Source organism: Euphorbia lathyris, chromosome 1 (assembly GCF_963576675.1).
Source record: "Euphorbia lathyris chromosome 1, ddEupLath1.1, whole genome shotgun sequence".
Taxonomy (NCBI): Eukaryota; Viridiplantae; Streptophyta; class Magnoliopsida; order Malpighiales; family Euphorbiaceae; genus Euphorbia; species Euphorbia lathyris.
In genome coordinates, this window is record NC_088910.1 from 39,571,661 (window position 1) to 39,589,076 (window position 17,416).

At 33.2% G+C, this 17,416-nt stretch overlaps 2 protein-coding genes across 2 annotated transcripts; one reads left to right on the forward strand and one right to left on the reverse strand.

Annotated features, from left to right (window-relative positions):
• Positions 1 to 5,307: 5,307 nt before the first annotated feature.
• LOC136229101 (26S proteasome non-ATPase regulatory subunit 6 homolog) lies at positions 5,308 to 9,935 on the reverse strand. Its single transcript, XM_066017675.1, has 8 exons — positions 9,712 to 9,935; positions 9,510 to 9,624; positions 6,884 to 6,974; positions 6,648 to 6,793; positions 6,337 to 6,556; positions 6,138 to 6,246; positions 5,835 to 6,003; positions 5,308 to 5,719 (listed from the first exon to the last, which is right to left on the reverse strand). Exons 1-8 carry the CDS (start codon positions 9,845 to 9,847, stop codon positions 5,545 to 5,547), a joined length of 1,161 nt encoding a protein of 386 aa, XP_065873747.1. The 5' UTR covers positions 9,848 to 9,935; the 3' UTR covers positions 5,308 to 5,544.
• Positions 9,936 to 13,637: 3,702 nt separating this feature from the next.
• Positions 13,638 to 16,521, forward strand: LOC136232075 (probable ubiquitin-like-specific protease 2A). The gene is made up of 7 exons (XM_066021137.1): positions 13,638 to 13,805; positions 14,833 to 15,082; positions 15,157 to 15,324; positions 15,390 to 15,521; positions 15,608 to 15,689; positions 15,780 to 15,890; positions 16,001 to 16,521. Exons 1-7 carry the CDS (start codon positions 13,736 to 13,738, stop codon positions 16,070 to 16,072), a joined length of 885 nt encoding a protein of 294 aa, XP_065877209.1. The 5' UTR covers positions 13,638 to 13,735; the 3' UTR covers positions 16,073 to 16,521.
• Positions 16,522 to 17,416: the final 895 nt, after the last annotated feature.

A 17,416-nucleotide genomic window follows, 5' to 3' on the forward strand; every position in this document is an offset into this window, starting at 1 on the left:
AAATGTCTATGAGAAGTTTCTAGAATATTTAGGATAAGGATCAAATTTGAACTTAGTGTTTTTAAAGTTAGCCCTAATGTATGGAATATTATAAATTTAGTCTCAACGTTTTCAAGCACTATCAATTTTAGTCATGTGTTACTAAAAATTTGAAAAAGTTTATTTGACTATCGCATTAGACCTTCTAAAATAAGTTTATGAATAAACTTTCGTACATTTATAGTTGGTTTTGTAACTACATAGTGATAGATTAAGCATTTTACAAAAAAAAAATGTATGTTACAGACTTAGTTGTTAGGATTTTAACAAAAAAAAATTATAACGGTATTAGTGAAGGCTACCAGTACAAAACAATATGTCACCTTGGAGATTCCTACTTCTTTCATTTCCAAATGGAGGCAAGAAGGATACTCTCATTTCCATTTTGGGGCAGTACGTATTATTTTGGCTCTTCATGGTAGGAAGGGTCTCCCAGTTACAGCACGAGTAAGCGTATTGGATACCAAATTTCTTAAGTTTGAACATGCTGTCATCGACATAGTTTTAAAAACATTAAATGTCGGTAGTATTGTTCTAACATTTTTTCCAAACTTCAACCTTTCATTACATGACCCAACCATTCCTTCCACCTTTAAGATTCAAGTACAACTAATTGGTGCTGAACAAACCTCTACAGCTGTTGCAGCAACAGTTCATCACCAACTCATTATCGACTCCAGAATCATACACTTGACATGCCAATACAGGATACTTGATCTGAAGCCTTGTTTTTTTTTATTGCGGAAGAAGATGATAATCCAACAATTGTACAAATCCCTCGCCAGATCTCCAGGGAAGAGCTTACTCAGTTGATGCCACTTGAATGGCTTATTGCATATGAGAAATTACACTAGATTTCTCAGCCTGTCCAAACCACTTCTTCATCTTTACTCGGACCGCGTAACAGGATTTTCCCAGTTGTTTGGTCCTTCACAAGAAAATGGTTAGGCCAAAATTCAAAGAAATAGGAATTGTCACGAGCAAATTTTTGAACTGACAAAAGGGATTTAGTGAGTTTAGGAACAAACAAGGCATCATTAATTTGCAGATTATTGATATGAGAGTTTCCAAAGTGAGAAATTTTCAAACTTTGACCGTTGCCAAATTGAACTGTATCATAGCCTTGATAGGGATGCATCTGTTGAAGCTGAGCCGGATTTGCTGTCATGTGATTTGTGGCTCCAGTGTCAGGATACCACGGCTGATTAGGGCCCATGAACGGATTTTGTGGTTGTTGCCATGCCATGTGTGCTTGCGGACCTGGATGTGAGAAGGTCTTCGGTCGTTTGCACTTGTCAGCCCAGTGACTGGGATCTCCACAGTTGTAGCACTTGTCACTTTTTCTCTTCTTTGGATTATGTTTCTTTGACTGTGTTGATGCAATTGTGGAGACATTAGCTTCACGGTGCACATGTATACCATCAGAAGGGAGCAGAGATGACTTTCTTGTTGATTGAATCATGCCTTCAACTGTCTTCAAACTGTTCAGAAGCTCATGGTAATTGATATTGGTGTCGCGCTGGGTAATGAGATTTTGAACAGTGGAGCGGTATTCTTCTCCCAAACCTGTGTATATCACAGACGGTAATAGATGTTGAGGGTATGGATTACTTGAAGCAGCTAGATCATCAAGAATACACTTTACTTTTTGCATGTAAGTAGTTACTGACATCCCTCCTTGCTCGAGCTCATGTAATTCAATACCTAGCTGAAATTGTTTGGTTCCTGTGATAATGCCATAGGCATCTTCTAAAGCTACCCAAATATAATGAGAGTATTTTTGATATGTGATATTTAGGAGCAAAGTCCTAACAATATTTTTTAAATCATCTCATTGGAAAAAAGATGGATTTATGATTAAATCCGTAATAGATGACATAAAACCTGTGCGAGAAAGGAATTGAGGTGGAAAAGGTGTTGTACTGATAATGTGAGAAAAAAGGTGATAGGTTTTGAATACTCCGAGAATTTTCAAAACCAAGGGAATTTTACCGTATTCCGGGAGTAATATTCTCGACCAATAAAAATTATTTTGAATACCATTACATGGATGATTGGTGAAAAAAATATATACATATATATATATACATGTGTCTTGAATTCATTGATTGGGATAAGTACCCTAAAATTTTGCATCAAATACACATATGTATGATCCTCTAAATTATTTTCTCTCATCTATTAACTCCATATTTAAACCACGAGTGTATGCGCTAGTGATAGAAGCCATAATAGAAGGATTTACAGTCAAATGGATTCTAATTAATATGCGGCTTAGAGCATCTCCAACAGCCTCTTAAGTTGGCTCTTAAGTTAAAATTTGAGGAGGGAGAATAAAAAATGAGCTCCAACAGCCTCTTAGTGGCTCCTCAAATCACTAAGAGCTTCTCCATCCTCTCTATTAATATAGAGACTCTCTCCACCTCTTAGTGCCTCCTAACTTCATTTTTTATTTATAATTTATTATCGAGCAGTCTCTCTCCTCACACTATTGGTAAATATAACAATAAACAATAATTTAATAATAAAATAATAAATGAGTAAATATAAGGAGTATTGTTGGAGATGATATATCTTAGTCACTCTTAAACTACTAAGAGTCAATTATTTATATTATTTTTAGAGAGTGTACTAAGAGTATTTTGAAGATGCTCTTAGATCTAGTTTATACACTTGTGGTAGGTTTGAGTGGACGTGTTGCCCATTTAGTTGGCCAGATATTGATGATGAGTTGTAAGTATTGATGATGAGTTGTAAGTTAGGGGATATAAGTAAAATGTGGACTCCTAATTGTAAATTCACCATCTTAGAGGTTAACAATGTCATCATGAATAGATCCTTCCTATCATAATAGAAGGGCATAGCAATTGTCATTTTCAAAGGAAATCAATTGGTAGCAAAAATAAAATTTTGTAGCTCTCCTTCAGACAGAACGTATGAATACAGAATTCATCGAGCCCAAAATGAAAATGAACCATTAAAAGAAACATGCACGTTGGTACCATTAAGAAATAAAGATGTGTTTAGAGCAAGTTCTTTTTGTTATCGCTTACATTTTGAAATAATAAAAGTAATCAATATAGAATCATTTACATTGTTTTGATTTATGAATATTCTTTTTCATGCTATTGAGCTTATATTAGCCGTAAAAATTTGTTTACTAGCATTGAAGTTTTGTCATACAAGTTTTACAACTAAATAAATTTGTCCAAGGGATAAAATGTTATTAATTGATTTATCTGTAGTAGCTGTTTCAAAATTTCAATAAATCATTTTTTTATTTCATGTTTAAAATTAAAAAGCAAAAAATAGTTCCGAAAAAATGGAACTAAATGGACATTTAGCGTAGAAACACCTTAAACATCCTATATAAATGAATGGAGCAAAAAAAAAAAAAAAAGTAATTACATATAGATGTCATGTGATTTCGCCGATTTGCAGATGAGTACATGTGATATTTTTTTTTTTTTGCAAACGCAACCATGTGGTTTGCGCCGTTACCAAAATCAAGACAATTGGATGGAATCTGTTAAGTAGGTGATGTGATATAGGAGTATTTTGGAGAAAATGAATTTTTTATTTGTTTGACTTTTCTATCTCTTTTTCTTCTTTCTTAATTTTTTTAATTCTAAAATTCTAGATGGTTCCAGATGTTCTTCAACATCTGGAAATTCTAAAATTCCAAATGTTCAAACGTCTAGAATTCCATAATTAAAAAAAGTCAATTTTTTTACAGGGTGTAAAAAAACTCACAAATGCCCATCTGCAAATCGGCGAAACCACAAAACATTTATATCTATATATCTATAGGTAATTAACCCTACAAAACATTGAAAATAACAAAATTGTCTATAACCCACAAATATTATATGTTCTTTTTAACATAAAATAGCATAGAGTAGAAACTTTTCCACAGTCATGGAAATTGAACTCGTGAGTTGTTTTTTTTGTCACATTTGATTAAATTTTCTTATTTTATATTATCTGTCAAGTTTAGTTTTTGAGACATTTTTTCCTATTTTACCCTTATTGATAACCTTAATATTAATTTAAAAATTTGTCATTTTAAGTTTTCAATGGACGAAGAGTGATTCAATTTAATGAATGACACAAAAAATGAAAATTATTAATAAAAAAAAAAATAAAAGATATTTTAATCTATCTTTAATTTATGCAAATCAATCATTTTCTTAATATTTAAATGTAACCATTATTTTAAATGTGATCATTATTTTAAAATGGAGTGAGTAAATAGTGCGGAACCAATGGAGTATTAAAAATAATCATTAAACAAAAGGTTACTTAATGACATACTAATACATATTCGATAATCAATGCTTTCCTGAATTTTTTTTTTTTTTTTTTTTTTTTTTTTTGAAGTTGTTAACCAATCTATAAATAGTTAATTTCCATATATACTGAATTACAATAAGCTAATTATTAAAGTGAAAATCTCTCTTGGAATTAGCTAATAATTAAATGTGTTTCTTTGAAAGAATAGTATCATTAACTTTAGGTAAAGTTAATACCAAGCTCTTTACCTCTTTAGTCCTTTTTGAACTACTCCAGCACGTTGCCTGGGGACCAAAATATGGAACTGTGTTGCTTTTGTGGACCAAAAACTGAACGAGAAAAACAGTTGCCCACTCGGGGAAAAAAAAACAAATGTGAAACGTGTTGCAAGTATCAACACACTAACCACATAGATTTAGCAAACAAAGCATCAACCAACAACTCCACTAAAAGGTAAAAATATAATAGTAGAATATGATAATCCAAACATTGTATACACATTTTTCACAATGTACTTTGATCCATGTACTTGCCAACATTTATCTGACGAGACATTGTACTTTAATTTTGTGGTACACGCCTAACAAAATCATGCCAATTTCTTAGAAAAATTAAAATAGAAGAATGACACAAATCAAAAATTAAAATACAGGCACCAAAAATGACAAATCCGTCCTGAACATAGGAGTCAAAATCTTAGCTTTTCTGAAACTTTCAGTTCCTATATTTCTATGTTCTCCATAAGCACAGGACCACAACAATGAAAATCCACCAACTGCATATCAGAAATGTGCTCAACTTACCTTGGCATTTCAACTTAACAGTTGGTGACACCAAATTTTTCTGGAAAAGTAAGTACATACATGATAACACACTACTAGACAGGGTTCAGACTTTTCTTTGCTAAGGGAAACAACTATATAGGTCCATAACGCGTGTATAATCAACACTAGCTACCCAAGCTAACGCAATTCGTAACGGAGAATTGAAACCGGAAATGTAATTAGCAGCATCTTTAAATCTTAATACATTTGCAGTATCAAATCAAATGAATCAAAGATATCCAACATGAAGTCTGGGCTCCCTGATGCACCAACTTCTCTAGTATCAGATTTGATACCATTAGAAACATACAACATTAAGTCCATTTTTTCTTTAAGCACCTCAAATTTTGGTATCATTTGTAACTGGAAGAAAAAACACCTATGAACTTCACAGATCAATGACACGGGAAAGCTTCTGAATCCGGTTTAATAAGAAGTCTCCCTGCTTGATTGTGGCTTGGTAGAGAGCGTTCTTTGCATCAGGGCGGTTCGTTTCAAGGACACCTGCAACCTTATCAATCTTGCAATGAAGCTTACCTGCTGCAATAAAACGTGATAATTCCCTGAAAAATAGATAAGCTTGACTTAGTTTAAAATTTTGTCATCTCAAAATGCAGAAGTTTCAAAGGGAAAGAAGAGCAGAACCAGTGGGTTGAATCCGTGAATTCAATAACTTACACATCAATGAACTCCACCGTGACCCCAAAAGCCTTTGCCATTGCCTCAATTGTAACACTCTTGTAGGATTCCAAAAATTGAGAATAGACCACTGTTCGGACCTCCCTCATGTAATATCGGAAGTGTGGTTGCAAATAGCGGTCGAGTTTAATTTGCTCCGTGAGGCCAGCTGAAAGTGAAAAACAAGAAGAAACCAACAATGAGACATACAATCCCAATAATGTGGGGATCAACCATATAACAGCAAATACTCTCATCATACATCCCTCAACCATTAAGACATATAGTTCAAAGCCTACTCACCAAATGCTGAGAAGAACAATTTATATTGACAATCATATAATGAGTTTAGAAACTCTGAAAGATACTGTACTTTCCCTATCACTGCCAAGATTTCAGGAGCATCCACCACCTGCCAAATTTAGTACAATTTTATATTTCCAGGAAGAGCAGCAAAATAACATGAGAGAAGAACCAAATCACATAAAAAAAAGTTGAGAACCTTTTGCTTCAGTGACACTCTATCCAATGAGATGATGCTTGTAAGGACAGTGTAAAATATGAACGTATCATACGGGAAAAGTTCATAAGTAGTGAAGGTTGAAATAGAATCCAAAAACAAATCGGCTGCCTTCTTGAAATTTCGAGTGGACATGCAATACAAGCCCTCGTATACCTTCAACCGGTTTTTCCTTTCCCAATCACCTCCCTCTTCAAACAAGCTGGCAATGGATCGCACACAGATAAACCAAAATCCTAGCATGATTTGGGAACGAAGAAAAATAAAGAAGACAACAAATATGTTTTACTTACTTCTTTGCTTTGTCAATACTCTTTGAAATAAGATCAAAATCCATGTAGAAAAACCCAAGCTGTAAAGTAAAGAATACCAAGTCCATCTTCTGTCCAACTGCAACTGTTTTGCTTTCTGTAAGCTTTAGTTGTTCCAATGCTTTTTCCTGCGCTCAAAGGAAACAGATTTACAAGTGAGCAGAGGTAGATGGGACAGACAGAACAATTTTGTGCTGCAATTCATTGCTCTTAATCACCTTGTCAGCAATCCGGATGTAGAACAGAGATTTGGCCAAATGAGCTTCTCGAACTTCACTTTCACCTAAGTTTTCTTCAGCATCAGCAATCCTAAGAAAGACAACTGAACTGAGTAAAAATATGCTACTATGAAGAGTAAATTAGCAATTAGCATTATATACCATGTAACATTCAATATTAATTCCTCAATCAGACCAACCATCTAAACTATAGGCATGCCAAGGCTCTCCTTTAAGATAATCTAAGAGCATCTCCAATGGGGAGTGCTTGAATTAATGCTTGGAGTAGTGCCATGCATACTTGACACTCTAACAATCAATTAGCAGCGCATACATCCTCCTACTCTACTTTGATCACCTAGAATGCAATTAGCATTAAATGTCATATGACATTCAGTATTAATTCTTGAATCAGACCAGCCTTGCAAACTATAGGAGCTGGAAAGGCTCTCCTCTGAAATAACCTAACTGCAAACATCCTCCTACCTATGTTGCATGGAAACTCTTCTTCAGTAGCGTTTCCGTTTTTTGTGTCCGTTTCCATTCCGTTTCTTTTCTGTTTCCATTACCGTTTCCGAGCTATATTTTTTTAGAAATAATGTTTCCCGGTGTCCGTTTCCGTGCAACATAGCCTCCTACTTCTATCACAAGATCCATGGGACATATTCACAATTATTTATGTTAATGTGCTGCCAGAAAAACAGGCTAGGTATTGAACTTGAATCTGAAGAGATATCTCAGTGCAACATATCTAAAGCATTGTGTCATGTGTGTAAATAAATGAAACAATGCAATGAAAAATTCACGCTAATATTCCTGTTTTCCCAGCACATCAGGAAAACAAAAGGTAAGTAATCAAATGACAAAAAGAAGAAAAAGAAAAATTAAATATGACCAATCGATCGTTTTCCATTCATTGGCATAAGCTCCTCTCTAGTGAACAACAATCACATGAGTATTTGTTGGCTCATTCTACTTCAGATTTTAAAACCAATGACAGTTACAACCATTTATAATAGTTACATATTCACATATCTTCTCTAAATGTTAGCATTATTGTTCCAGAAGAAATTCAGACAAATACAATTATTTTATTCATACAATAAAAACAATTATCGAAGAAAACAAGCAAGCAAATTGATGTTAGAGAATTCTTACTTCTGGCACCTACACCAAAGAAGGGAAGGCAGAAAGTAGTTGAAGCTGAAAAACTTGACATGATTCAACTGGAGAGAAATAACTCAGCACTAATACTAAAAGCACAAAATACAAATTGACTCCTAAACTTGGACTTGATGGGCAAATGAACCTAAAATTAGCTTTCTAACCCAAATTCACCCAGAAGTTGCAATCTCTAGTAGATTCAACCCAACTCATGTGTTAACTCGCCAGAGGCAGTGCTTCATAATGTCAATTTGTGCATGTCAACTTGCAAATTAGATTATATTAGTCAATAATGGATTTGGGCACAAAAAAAAAATACTTTTGGCCAATTTTTCTGGATGATGCAAAGGGCGACTTCGCCTGTTTAACCCTTTATCTAATGGACGAAGAGTATATAGCAATAGCTTTCTGAAGAACGCATTCAGAATTACAAAAACTCAAGTGATTTTTGGGCTCTTCTCCCAATCAGAAACATTAATAGCACCGCTCGATCAGGTTGGGGAACTGTATTTCAAGAAATTTAAACTCAAAGCATCCTTAGCCTGAAGTCAACAACTAAATCTCTCAGAATAAATAGTTCTTATACGCATCTCGTAAATCTCAAAACCAAGCCCCTAGCTCCCTTTCAGGGTATTGCTAGCCTAGAATGCTAGGTACAAGGACAATCAATTATGCACAACTGGGTTAGATGGTTACAAACCCATGAATTAACACATGGATCTATATGGGGAAAATATTTAAACAAAATGTCTGAGTAGACTCTCAAATTCGGTAACTTGTTATTCAGCCTATGTAAACTCTAGAATATCATCTCGTGAATCATTTCTCATTCGCCAAAAAATTTCACTACATGCACCAAATCATCTTAGGCCTCCCCACATCTTTAACCAGCCCTTCATAATCAGGAAAAAGGAAGCTAGTAGCTACACTAAACTTAGAAACAATGCAGTAAAACTACCCACTGTATTGTATCCTCGTAGCTCTCAGTAATAAAAAAACTTACAACTCTGCATATTCTCAACCTAGAAATGGTAAGGTTGAAACAAAGCTTGGCTGGAAAAGGAACAATCTAGGAAGGCAAATTTTAAAAAGAAAAAAAAAATGAAGCGCTCATAGCAGTAGCATCATAGAAGCTATGTTTCGATCTGGAAGTTGCTGATAATTATAGCGAAAATCAGCTGGTTCAGGAACAATGCGATGAGATTGCAGCCAGTTCACCAAACATCAATCAAAAAACATTCTTCAACAATTGCACTGAATCTTAAATAGCAAGCTCCTGCTAATTGTGCAAGCAATTTAAACTGCGCAACTAAACCAGCCTTCATTCATTTGAAAGCATGTTTGACTATTATCTCCTACATTTCCAATCCTAAACTGTCTGCTCATCATCCATGCCATCAACAACTAAGTAAGAAAAGAACAGGAAAAAGATGCCTGTCAAAATTGAGGACACAAAACTCACTTCTCATCCAGCTTTTTGAGCTCTTCCTCATTCTTCTTACGCATCGAATCCAAAAAACTCTGATCCTTCTCCATCAACCCTTCGCCAACTAGGGTTTCGTACAAAGGAACCATATCTGAAACAAAAGAGCCCGAAATCACATTCAAGTCATATACAACTGAGTACTTACTAAGTTATGAAACAGTGCAAATCGGTGAATTACCGTCAGCTTTAACGAACGCAAAGACCTCCTCCTTGAGGCGCACCTTCTCTATGTCTTGCACATCTGGGTGGGTCAAGAGGAAGCGCTTATGAGCAAGCACGAGATGTGGCTGCTGAGTTCCCTCTTCTCCTTCCATTTTGCCGGAAACAGTGAGTGAGATTTGAAAAAATGGTATAGTTCTAGCTAGGAGATTGCTTGAGCAAGGAGAAACAGAAGAACCGGCGAGAGTGAATAAACGATGAGTCTTTTATATTGCTGTGAAGAGGTGCGATCGCCTGCTCCCTAGACTATTTTTAGTGGAGATGTGAGCCCATTATGACTTTTTATTTCTTTTTATTTCTAATGATAAAAAGAAAAAAGAAAAATATATAAATAAATATGTGCAAAATTTAAAAAGAAAAAAGAAAAATATATAAATAAATATGTGCTAAGTAAAAAATAAATTGTTTGTAAATAGATGTGTATGATATGTTTTTTTATAAAATAAATAATTGAAATTACATTGTTATTATGTTATGATGAGCATTTTTATTTTTTATTTTAAATTACATTTACCAAAATCAAATTGTAGTTTTGTAAATTAAATTTAGATATCAATTTAGTTTATAAACGGTCAAATTAGTAAAAAAAATATATGATATTCATCATATGATTATTGTTTCGATTTAGGGAGCTATGTTTTGGGGACTGTATTTTGTTGATATGTAAGAATACTTTGTTTAGAAGAGAAAAATCGACTTTGATTATAAGCACAACTTAATAATGTAATTTATAATATTTTGTTTTGTAAATAAAACATATCACGTACCTTTATTTACAAATTTTTAAACTGCATGCTTCTGTTTGCAAATTGGGTAAACCATGGTCAAATTTTCGTACTTTCTCATTTATATCATTTATCATTTAACATTTTTCTTATTTTTCTTTTATTAATAAATTTAACATTAATTATTTATCGCTTTATGTTTTCAGGTATGAAGAGTGATGTAATTTAATGAATGTTAAAGAAGGTGTTGAATATTAATAAAAAGAAATAAAAATGTATTTTAGTTTATTTTCTATAAATTTAATACAGATTAATCATTTTTTTAGAATAATAAGTTCCTTAGCATGTGTAATTTGGTCAAATATGACAAATTATATGAATCAGAAAGAGTATGTCGTTTAAGTTTTTTTTTTATCAAGACTAATGTAATGTTAATTAAACAATTAAAATAAATAATTTACTCTTAATACGGTTCTCTTAAATCATGGTTTTTTATGTCAAAATTCTCTATTTTTTTAATTTTTTTAATTTAATTAATATTATTTGTATTAATGCTAAAAAAAATTCTTACCATAGATAAGAATAAATTTGAAAAAATATTCCCAAAAATACATTGGTAAGATAAAACGACAAGTAAAATAACCAATTGAAAACCCTAAAATGACAAATAATAAAAAAACTGAAGGAGTATACTTTTGCACATTTGCAAAAATATTTTATTTAAAAAGTTTATATATACGTGTTTAAGATTTTTCTAAAGACAAAAATTTCAATTTAATACATTTGGCTATTTATACTTATCCAAATTATCTGATTGATTTTTTAAATTTTGAAATTATCTTAAAACTCGTGTTCTTATTTTTTTTTTTCGTTTTTCTTCTCTCTTAATCTACACTTCGTTTCATAGCCTTCATATTATTAATAATAAATAATTGAATTTTTAATTTTCATTCGTTATTAAATTAAAAATATTATTTATTTTTTTTTGTTGCTGAAAAGTTTGTCTATCCACTCCCAAGGTCAGGGCAAACCACAGACCTCGATGAGGGTTTACAGTGGAATTTACAGATCACCTACCAATGAAGGCTAAATTTTGACAGGTTCAACGCCTTACCACTCGGACCAACCCTCATTGGCAAAAATATTATTTATTTTTAATTTTGATAAAACATGATAAAAATTAATTTTAGATGTATTTTATTAAATTAATAAGAATAAATGGTATGTAGGATGACATCGGTAACAATTTCTAGATAGTGTGACCTGCGTCGAGAATGGTCCCATGAATACACTCTCATGATCAAGTTAGAGAGATACGGAAGAGAGAAATTGAACCACTTACTTGGTCATTTGGGGTTTGTATTTATAGGGAATGGTGGGAGGGTGATATGTCCTCACTACCTATATAATTCGATCCAGTTTGATTATGGGGCATTATCAAGTTATTAGGCTTTTGGATGGACCATGAAATGGCCTAATAGTGGGTCGAATGGCCGCTTTATTATCGTGTCCATCTAAGGTTAGGCTCTCGTGGGGGATTCCATCTCTTCCTATGATTAATCAGTTAGGTTCAATGTGTGCTTCTTCTTCGAGCCGGTTTTTAGCTTGAAGGAATTCTTACATTTTCCGGTTATCCTCTTGGATCACCTTATGAATCTCAATCACTTGCCTCCGGGTCTTAGCATATTGGGCTTGTGAGGCTTGGAAACTTTAAAGAGTCTCCATTAGCTTCATAACGGGGTCAAGACTCGTTAAGTCACTCTGAATGAAAACATTATCTTCTAGGATCATGTTGAGAGAATGGTTCTCTTTTTCTTTGTCTTTCGCTTGCTTGTTGGTTCACAATCTCCTTTATGGGAATAATTCCGAGAAGAGGGGATCTCGTCATATCTGTTTTCTTGATTGTAGTGAAGGACATGTAGTGCTCTAGTCCATGCTCTCCACACTAGATAATGATGTATTACGATGACGTCGGTAAGAGATTTCAGACGGTTTTAATGGCCCCCTTTAATATACTATGATCAAGTTAGAGAAAATAATCATGTAGAGATGTGAAAAAGAGAGAGAAGGGGTCTAAACAATGCCTTTGTGATTTATCCCGATTTGATTATGGGGGCCTATCAGGTTAGGCTCTTAGACGAACAATGGGATGCTCCAATGGTAGGCTGAAGGCCACTTTGGATATGCCTCTTTGTTGGGTTAATGAGCTTGGATTCATTTGCTATATCATCGTGTAATAATTGATATTATTATAATAATAATAATAATAAATAAATATTATTTGTTAGCAATTATAAAATAGAGAGAAAAAATGGAGTTTTGAATTATATGGGGACTAAATTATTCAATTTGAAAGGTGAGGAATTTCAAGGAAATTTGAGGATATAATCCATCATAAATAAATCTATACCGTTATAGTATCCCCAATAAATTCTTAATCATATGTCTAAAAATAATATAAACAATTTAGTTACTAGTCATATAAGACATATAAATACATACAATCTCTTATAATCTTCTCATACTGCTTATTTATTTCTTTTATTAATAAATTTACTATTTGTTGTTATGTTTATCAATAGAGAGAAGAAAGAGACTAATAAATCGTTAATAAAAAAAATTGGATAATGAGATGGGAGAACTCTTTAATAATAAAGAGGAAATAAAGCTAAATTATGATTGAAGTTGTATTTTACTATAATATCCTCAAAATTTAACTTAAAATCAAAGAAATCTATAGAGACATCGTCACACGACCAATTACTTTTCTTCCAAGAGGTTTTATTAACAACATCCTCTCAGATTACGCCATGTGGCGCAACTCAATTTGATCAGCAACATTAGCCAACATCCGCTATTGCCAATAATTTCCCATCTAACAAGCTCTACATTACAAACTCCTCTCATCAAACCCTAAAAATATTTAACTCCTGCCTCCATTAAACTTCCAACCGCGAAATAAATGTATATAATTTTCCTTATAAATTCTACATTACCAACTCCTCCAATCAAATCCTAAAAATATTTAACTCCCGCCTCCATTAAACTCCCAATCCCGGAACAAACTCTATATTATTAACTCCTCCCATCAAACCCTAAATTTTTTCCCTAAATTTTTTTAACTCTAGTGTCCATTAAACTCCCAACCCCTAAACAAAGGCTTAGCATACTTATTAAGTTTTTCACTTGGCAAATTAACCACAAAGTCAAGCTGTTATTTTTTGCCCAAAAGAAGAGCCCAAGTTTGAATATTTAACAATGGGGGAGACAAAGCCTGGAGATGAAACTATTATAATTGAGGACTTTGACGAAGATACTATAAAATCAGGTTCCACTTACAGGCCTTTTGATAATTTTATTCTGTATTATCTATTTATTGTTAATTTGATGATCACTACCTCTGCTGAACGATTTTTCTATTGTTGTCCGTTTGGTTATCGAGAAAACGAAGGAAAAAATAGGAACTTTTTCAGCTTTGCTATAGTTGAATATTGATCGTTTATGGGCTCAGTTTACTGCGCAATAAATTCTCTTTGAAAATTTTACAACAATGAACCCTTCTTTTGAAACAATCAAAGTTGAAAGAGGCTTCATATGATGATTCAGATTTCTAAACCCCTGTTTGTTTGGGAGGAGGTCAATGGGGTTAATGAAAGTACTGAAATTTAAAATTTAAAATTTAAAATTAACCCTGTATCTTAACCTCCAAATTGAGTGTTAATGGGAGTAATGAAACCTTCTAACTTCCATTTCCATGGCTTTCTGTGCCGTTCCATTGCCTAAATTCATTTGGGTGGGCGTGATTGATAAAAAGAGAATGTTCTGTCTGCATTCAATATCTACTTTTGGCTCACAAGATCAATTTGCTCAAAATGAAATTTGGTATTAATTTAGTCCACAACTTGGTTTTTTTGTTTAAATTAGTTCGAAATTAACACCTTTCAAACATATGATTTGCAGCTTTTTCATGCATGTTAATCTCTAATGCTGATATATGTCATTTTGATGTCAAGTTGGAGGACCAAATTGATACCTAAAACTGTTTTCGGAACAATATTGACCCAACGAGCCCAGTTATGGCTCCGAATTGATCCTTTATCCACCTACATTTTGATCTAAAATGCTTGAAATTAGCAATCAGATCAAGCTAGTGTAGCTCTTTAGAAGTTTTTGTGAGCAAAGTAGATTAGTAATGTGTATGTGGATTGTCATTTTCACCAAGCTTTATGATCATTCATAATCACTCACTTGTTCTATGTAAAGCAATTGATGTTATTTTCACCAAGCTTATGCTAATTCACACTTGTTCATATATAATCTTCTGAGTAATTTATAGATGTAATATTATCTAACAGAGTTGTATGCACGAAAAGCCAACCATCGGTCATGTTGGAAGCATATGGTATTCAGCTTGCACGACCGGGGAAAGAAGATTAATAAACGACAAGCGGAAGACTTGCGGGGATTTGAGTTAATATCACAGTGTTCTTTAGGTACTATCCCTACTCGCAAGCGATCAAAGAGGAGATTTAGGCCTAAGGATACGATTGCAAGAGTAAAGAAAAAGGAGAAGCTAAATAGTGGAGAGTTTGATCACTATTTTCAGTAAGTTTCTGCCTTCCATATGCTAGAGGTCTTATTCGAACTAATTTATTGATCATGTATGTCTTTATATGTAGAAATTTGTGGAGAAGCTTCTCAGAAGATCAGAGGACTTGCTTCGCATACTTCGATAGCATGTGGTTTAGCTTGTATATGAAAGCACAGTATAAAGGAAGGGTGCTTACATGGATAAAAAAGAAGAAAATTTTCTCCAAGAAATACGTTATTGTTCCCATTGTATACTGGTGAGATTCTGCTAAGTTAGTTTTGTTGTGCTTTAGAACAAAGTATACTAAAATCTATTATTTAGGGGTCATTGGAACCTCTTGATCTTTTGCCACTTTGGCGAGAGTTTCGAGTCAGATGTCAGAAAACCCTGCATGTTGTTACTGGATTCACTTGAAATTGCAGATCCGAGGCGCCTTGAACCATATATAAGAAGGTATGAGTACTTGAAGGAACTGCGTTTTTTTGTTTTTCCTCTGATGAGGATTCAGAAAGTAGATGTTTTATTTTTTATTTTTTCAGGTTTGTGTTAGACATATATAGATCAGAAGAGAATGCTGAAAATGAAACCTTGATCTCTCACATTCCGTTGCTGGTACCGAAGGTATGTAGCTACAACTTGAGCTCTTGTTTACCTCAAACATCCATCTAATCAAATTAATGTTTCTTCTTATTGCTGTTGAAATTGTTTTAGGTTCCACAACAAAGAAGTAATGTAGATTGTGGGAATTATGTTCTCTACTATATATATTCATTTGTACAGATGGCCCCGAACGATTTTAATGCAAAGGAGTATCCTTACTTTGTAAGTCCTGACAACTGCTTCGTTGTTTCTAGCTGAAACGTGCAATGAATTGCTTCGTTTAAACTTTTTTTATCAATGGAGTGACAGAATATTTGATCAATGGTATGCAGATGGATCGAAACTGGTTCAGTGCTGAATGCTTGGAGCGTTTTTTCGAGGAACTGGAACCACTGGAAGAGTAAACTAACTTAATTCCCATTAATATGTTTGACTTGTGAATGGCAAAAGCATAGATGTGAAGGACTCTTACCATTCTTTGTAAAGAGAAATTCTTAAACAACATTGCTGTGTGTTCCTACCATCTATCTATGTCTGAATTATGATCTTTTGGTGCTGAACACTTTGTGTTTGGCTGCTTGATCTGAGTTTACAGCTTAGAAAATACAGGTGTATATCCCATTTCGAAACGAACTTTTGCACAGTTATTCCGTTTTAGAGGCTATGTGAGACTATGTTCTCCAGTTCAGGGAATCTATAAATGTTTTGTTTCTGTGTCTGTTGTATTCATTTTGCAGTTTTATTTTCTTTTTGATATAGAAGAACGGCGCTCTATTGTAATTAATCGGCTACTTGGATACAATTAATCCTGGAGAAACTTTGCTGATTGTTTTCTTCATTCACAGCACTTGAATTTGACACCTGTGATTAAGGGATTAGCACTTTTGATTAACAGCTTCTCAAGTAGTACACTATTTCACTTCTCGTTGATTTCAATACACACTGGGCATGGATATTGCTGCGTGAAGCAAAATCAATAACTGGCATTCTAGAAACATAAAAAAAAAAAACTAGTATTCCGTATTTGAGTAGGGGATTCTGATCGTCTCCCGAGACATGATCGAATCCACTCAAGGCCTTTTATGAACTTTCTACATTGAATTTTGACTTAATATTCTTAAATTTACCAAATAGAATTGGTGAATTTAAAATATTGAAGTGTGATCGATTACATTATTGAGAGGACAACTTGTTAGATTACTAGTGGTAGTACGTAATAAAATTTTTAATTTTTTTAGGATGAGATTCCCCATAGAAACACATGCAGGTAGTGTTGAGGGGTGAAAAATCCTCTAATATATTTTTTTTTTTAATTCTTCGAATTTCTGCCTCATTACCATTCCTGATTTTTCACTTTCAGATACTTGAATTTCATTCTATAGAAAATTAAATCACAAATCTCAAATATAACAAATTACAAGGATAGCATTATTTATGTTTTGTATTATTTTGTGTTATTTTCATTTTTTCTCATTTCTCATTTTTATTATTTTTTTCCTCTCTTATTTTCTTTCTTGTTTGCTTTTCATTTCTATAATTTTCCATTTTTATTTTCCAATTTTTAATTTTTTTTTTCATTTTTCATGTCACATCCGTGTCCTTAATTTTAGTTATTATACCCTAATAAAAGGTTATATTATAATTACTTATTGATTGATGAATTAATTGGATATTATAGATATAGTTTGGAGGCCAATTTCATACTTTAAGTGTAAAATTAAAAGTTTAGGGTAAGTTTTAAAAGAAGT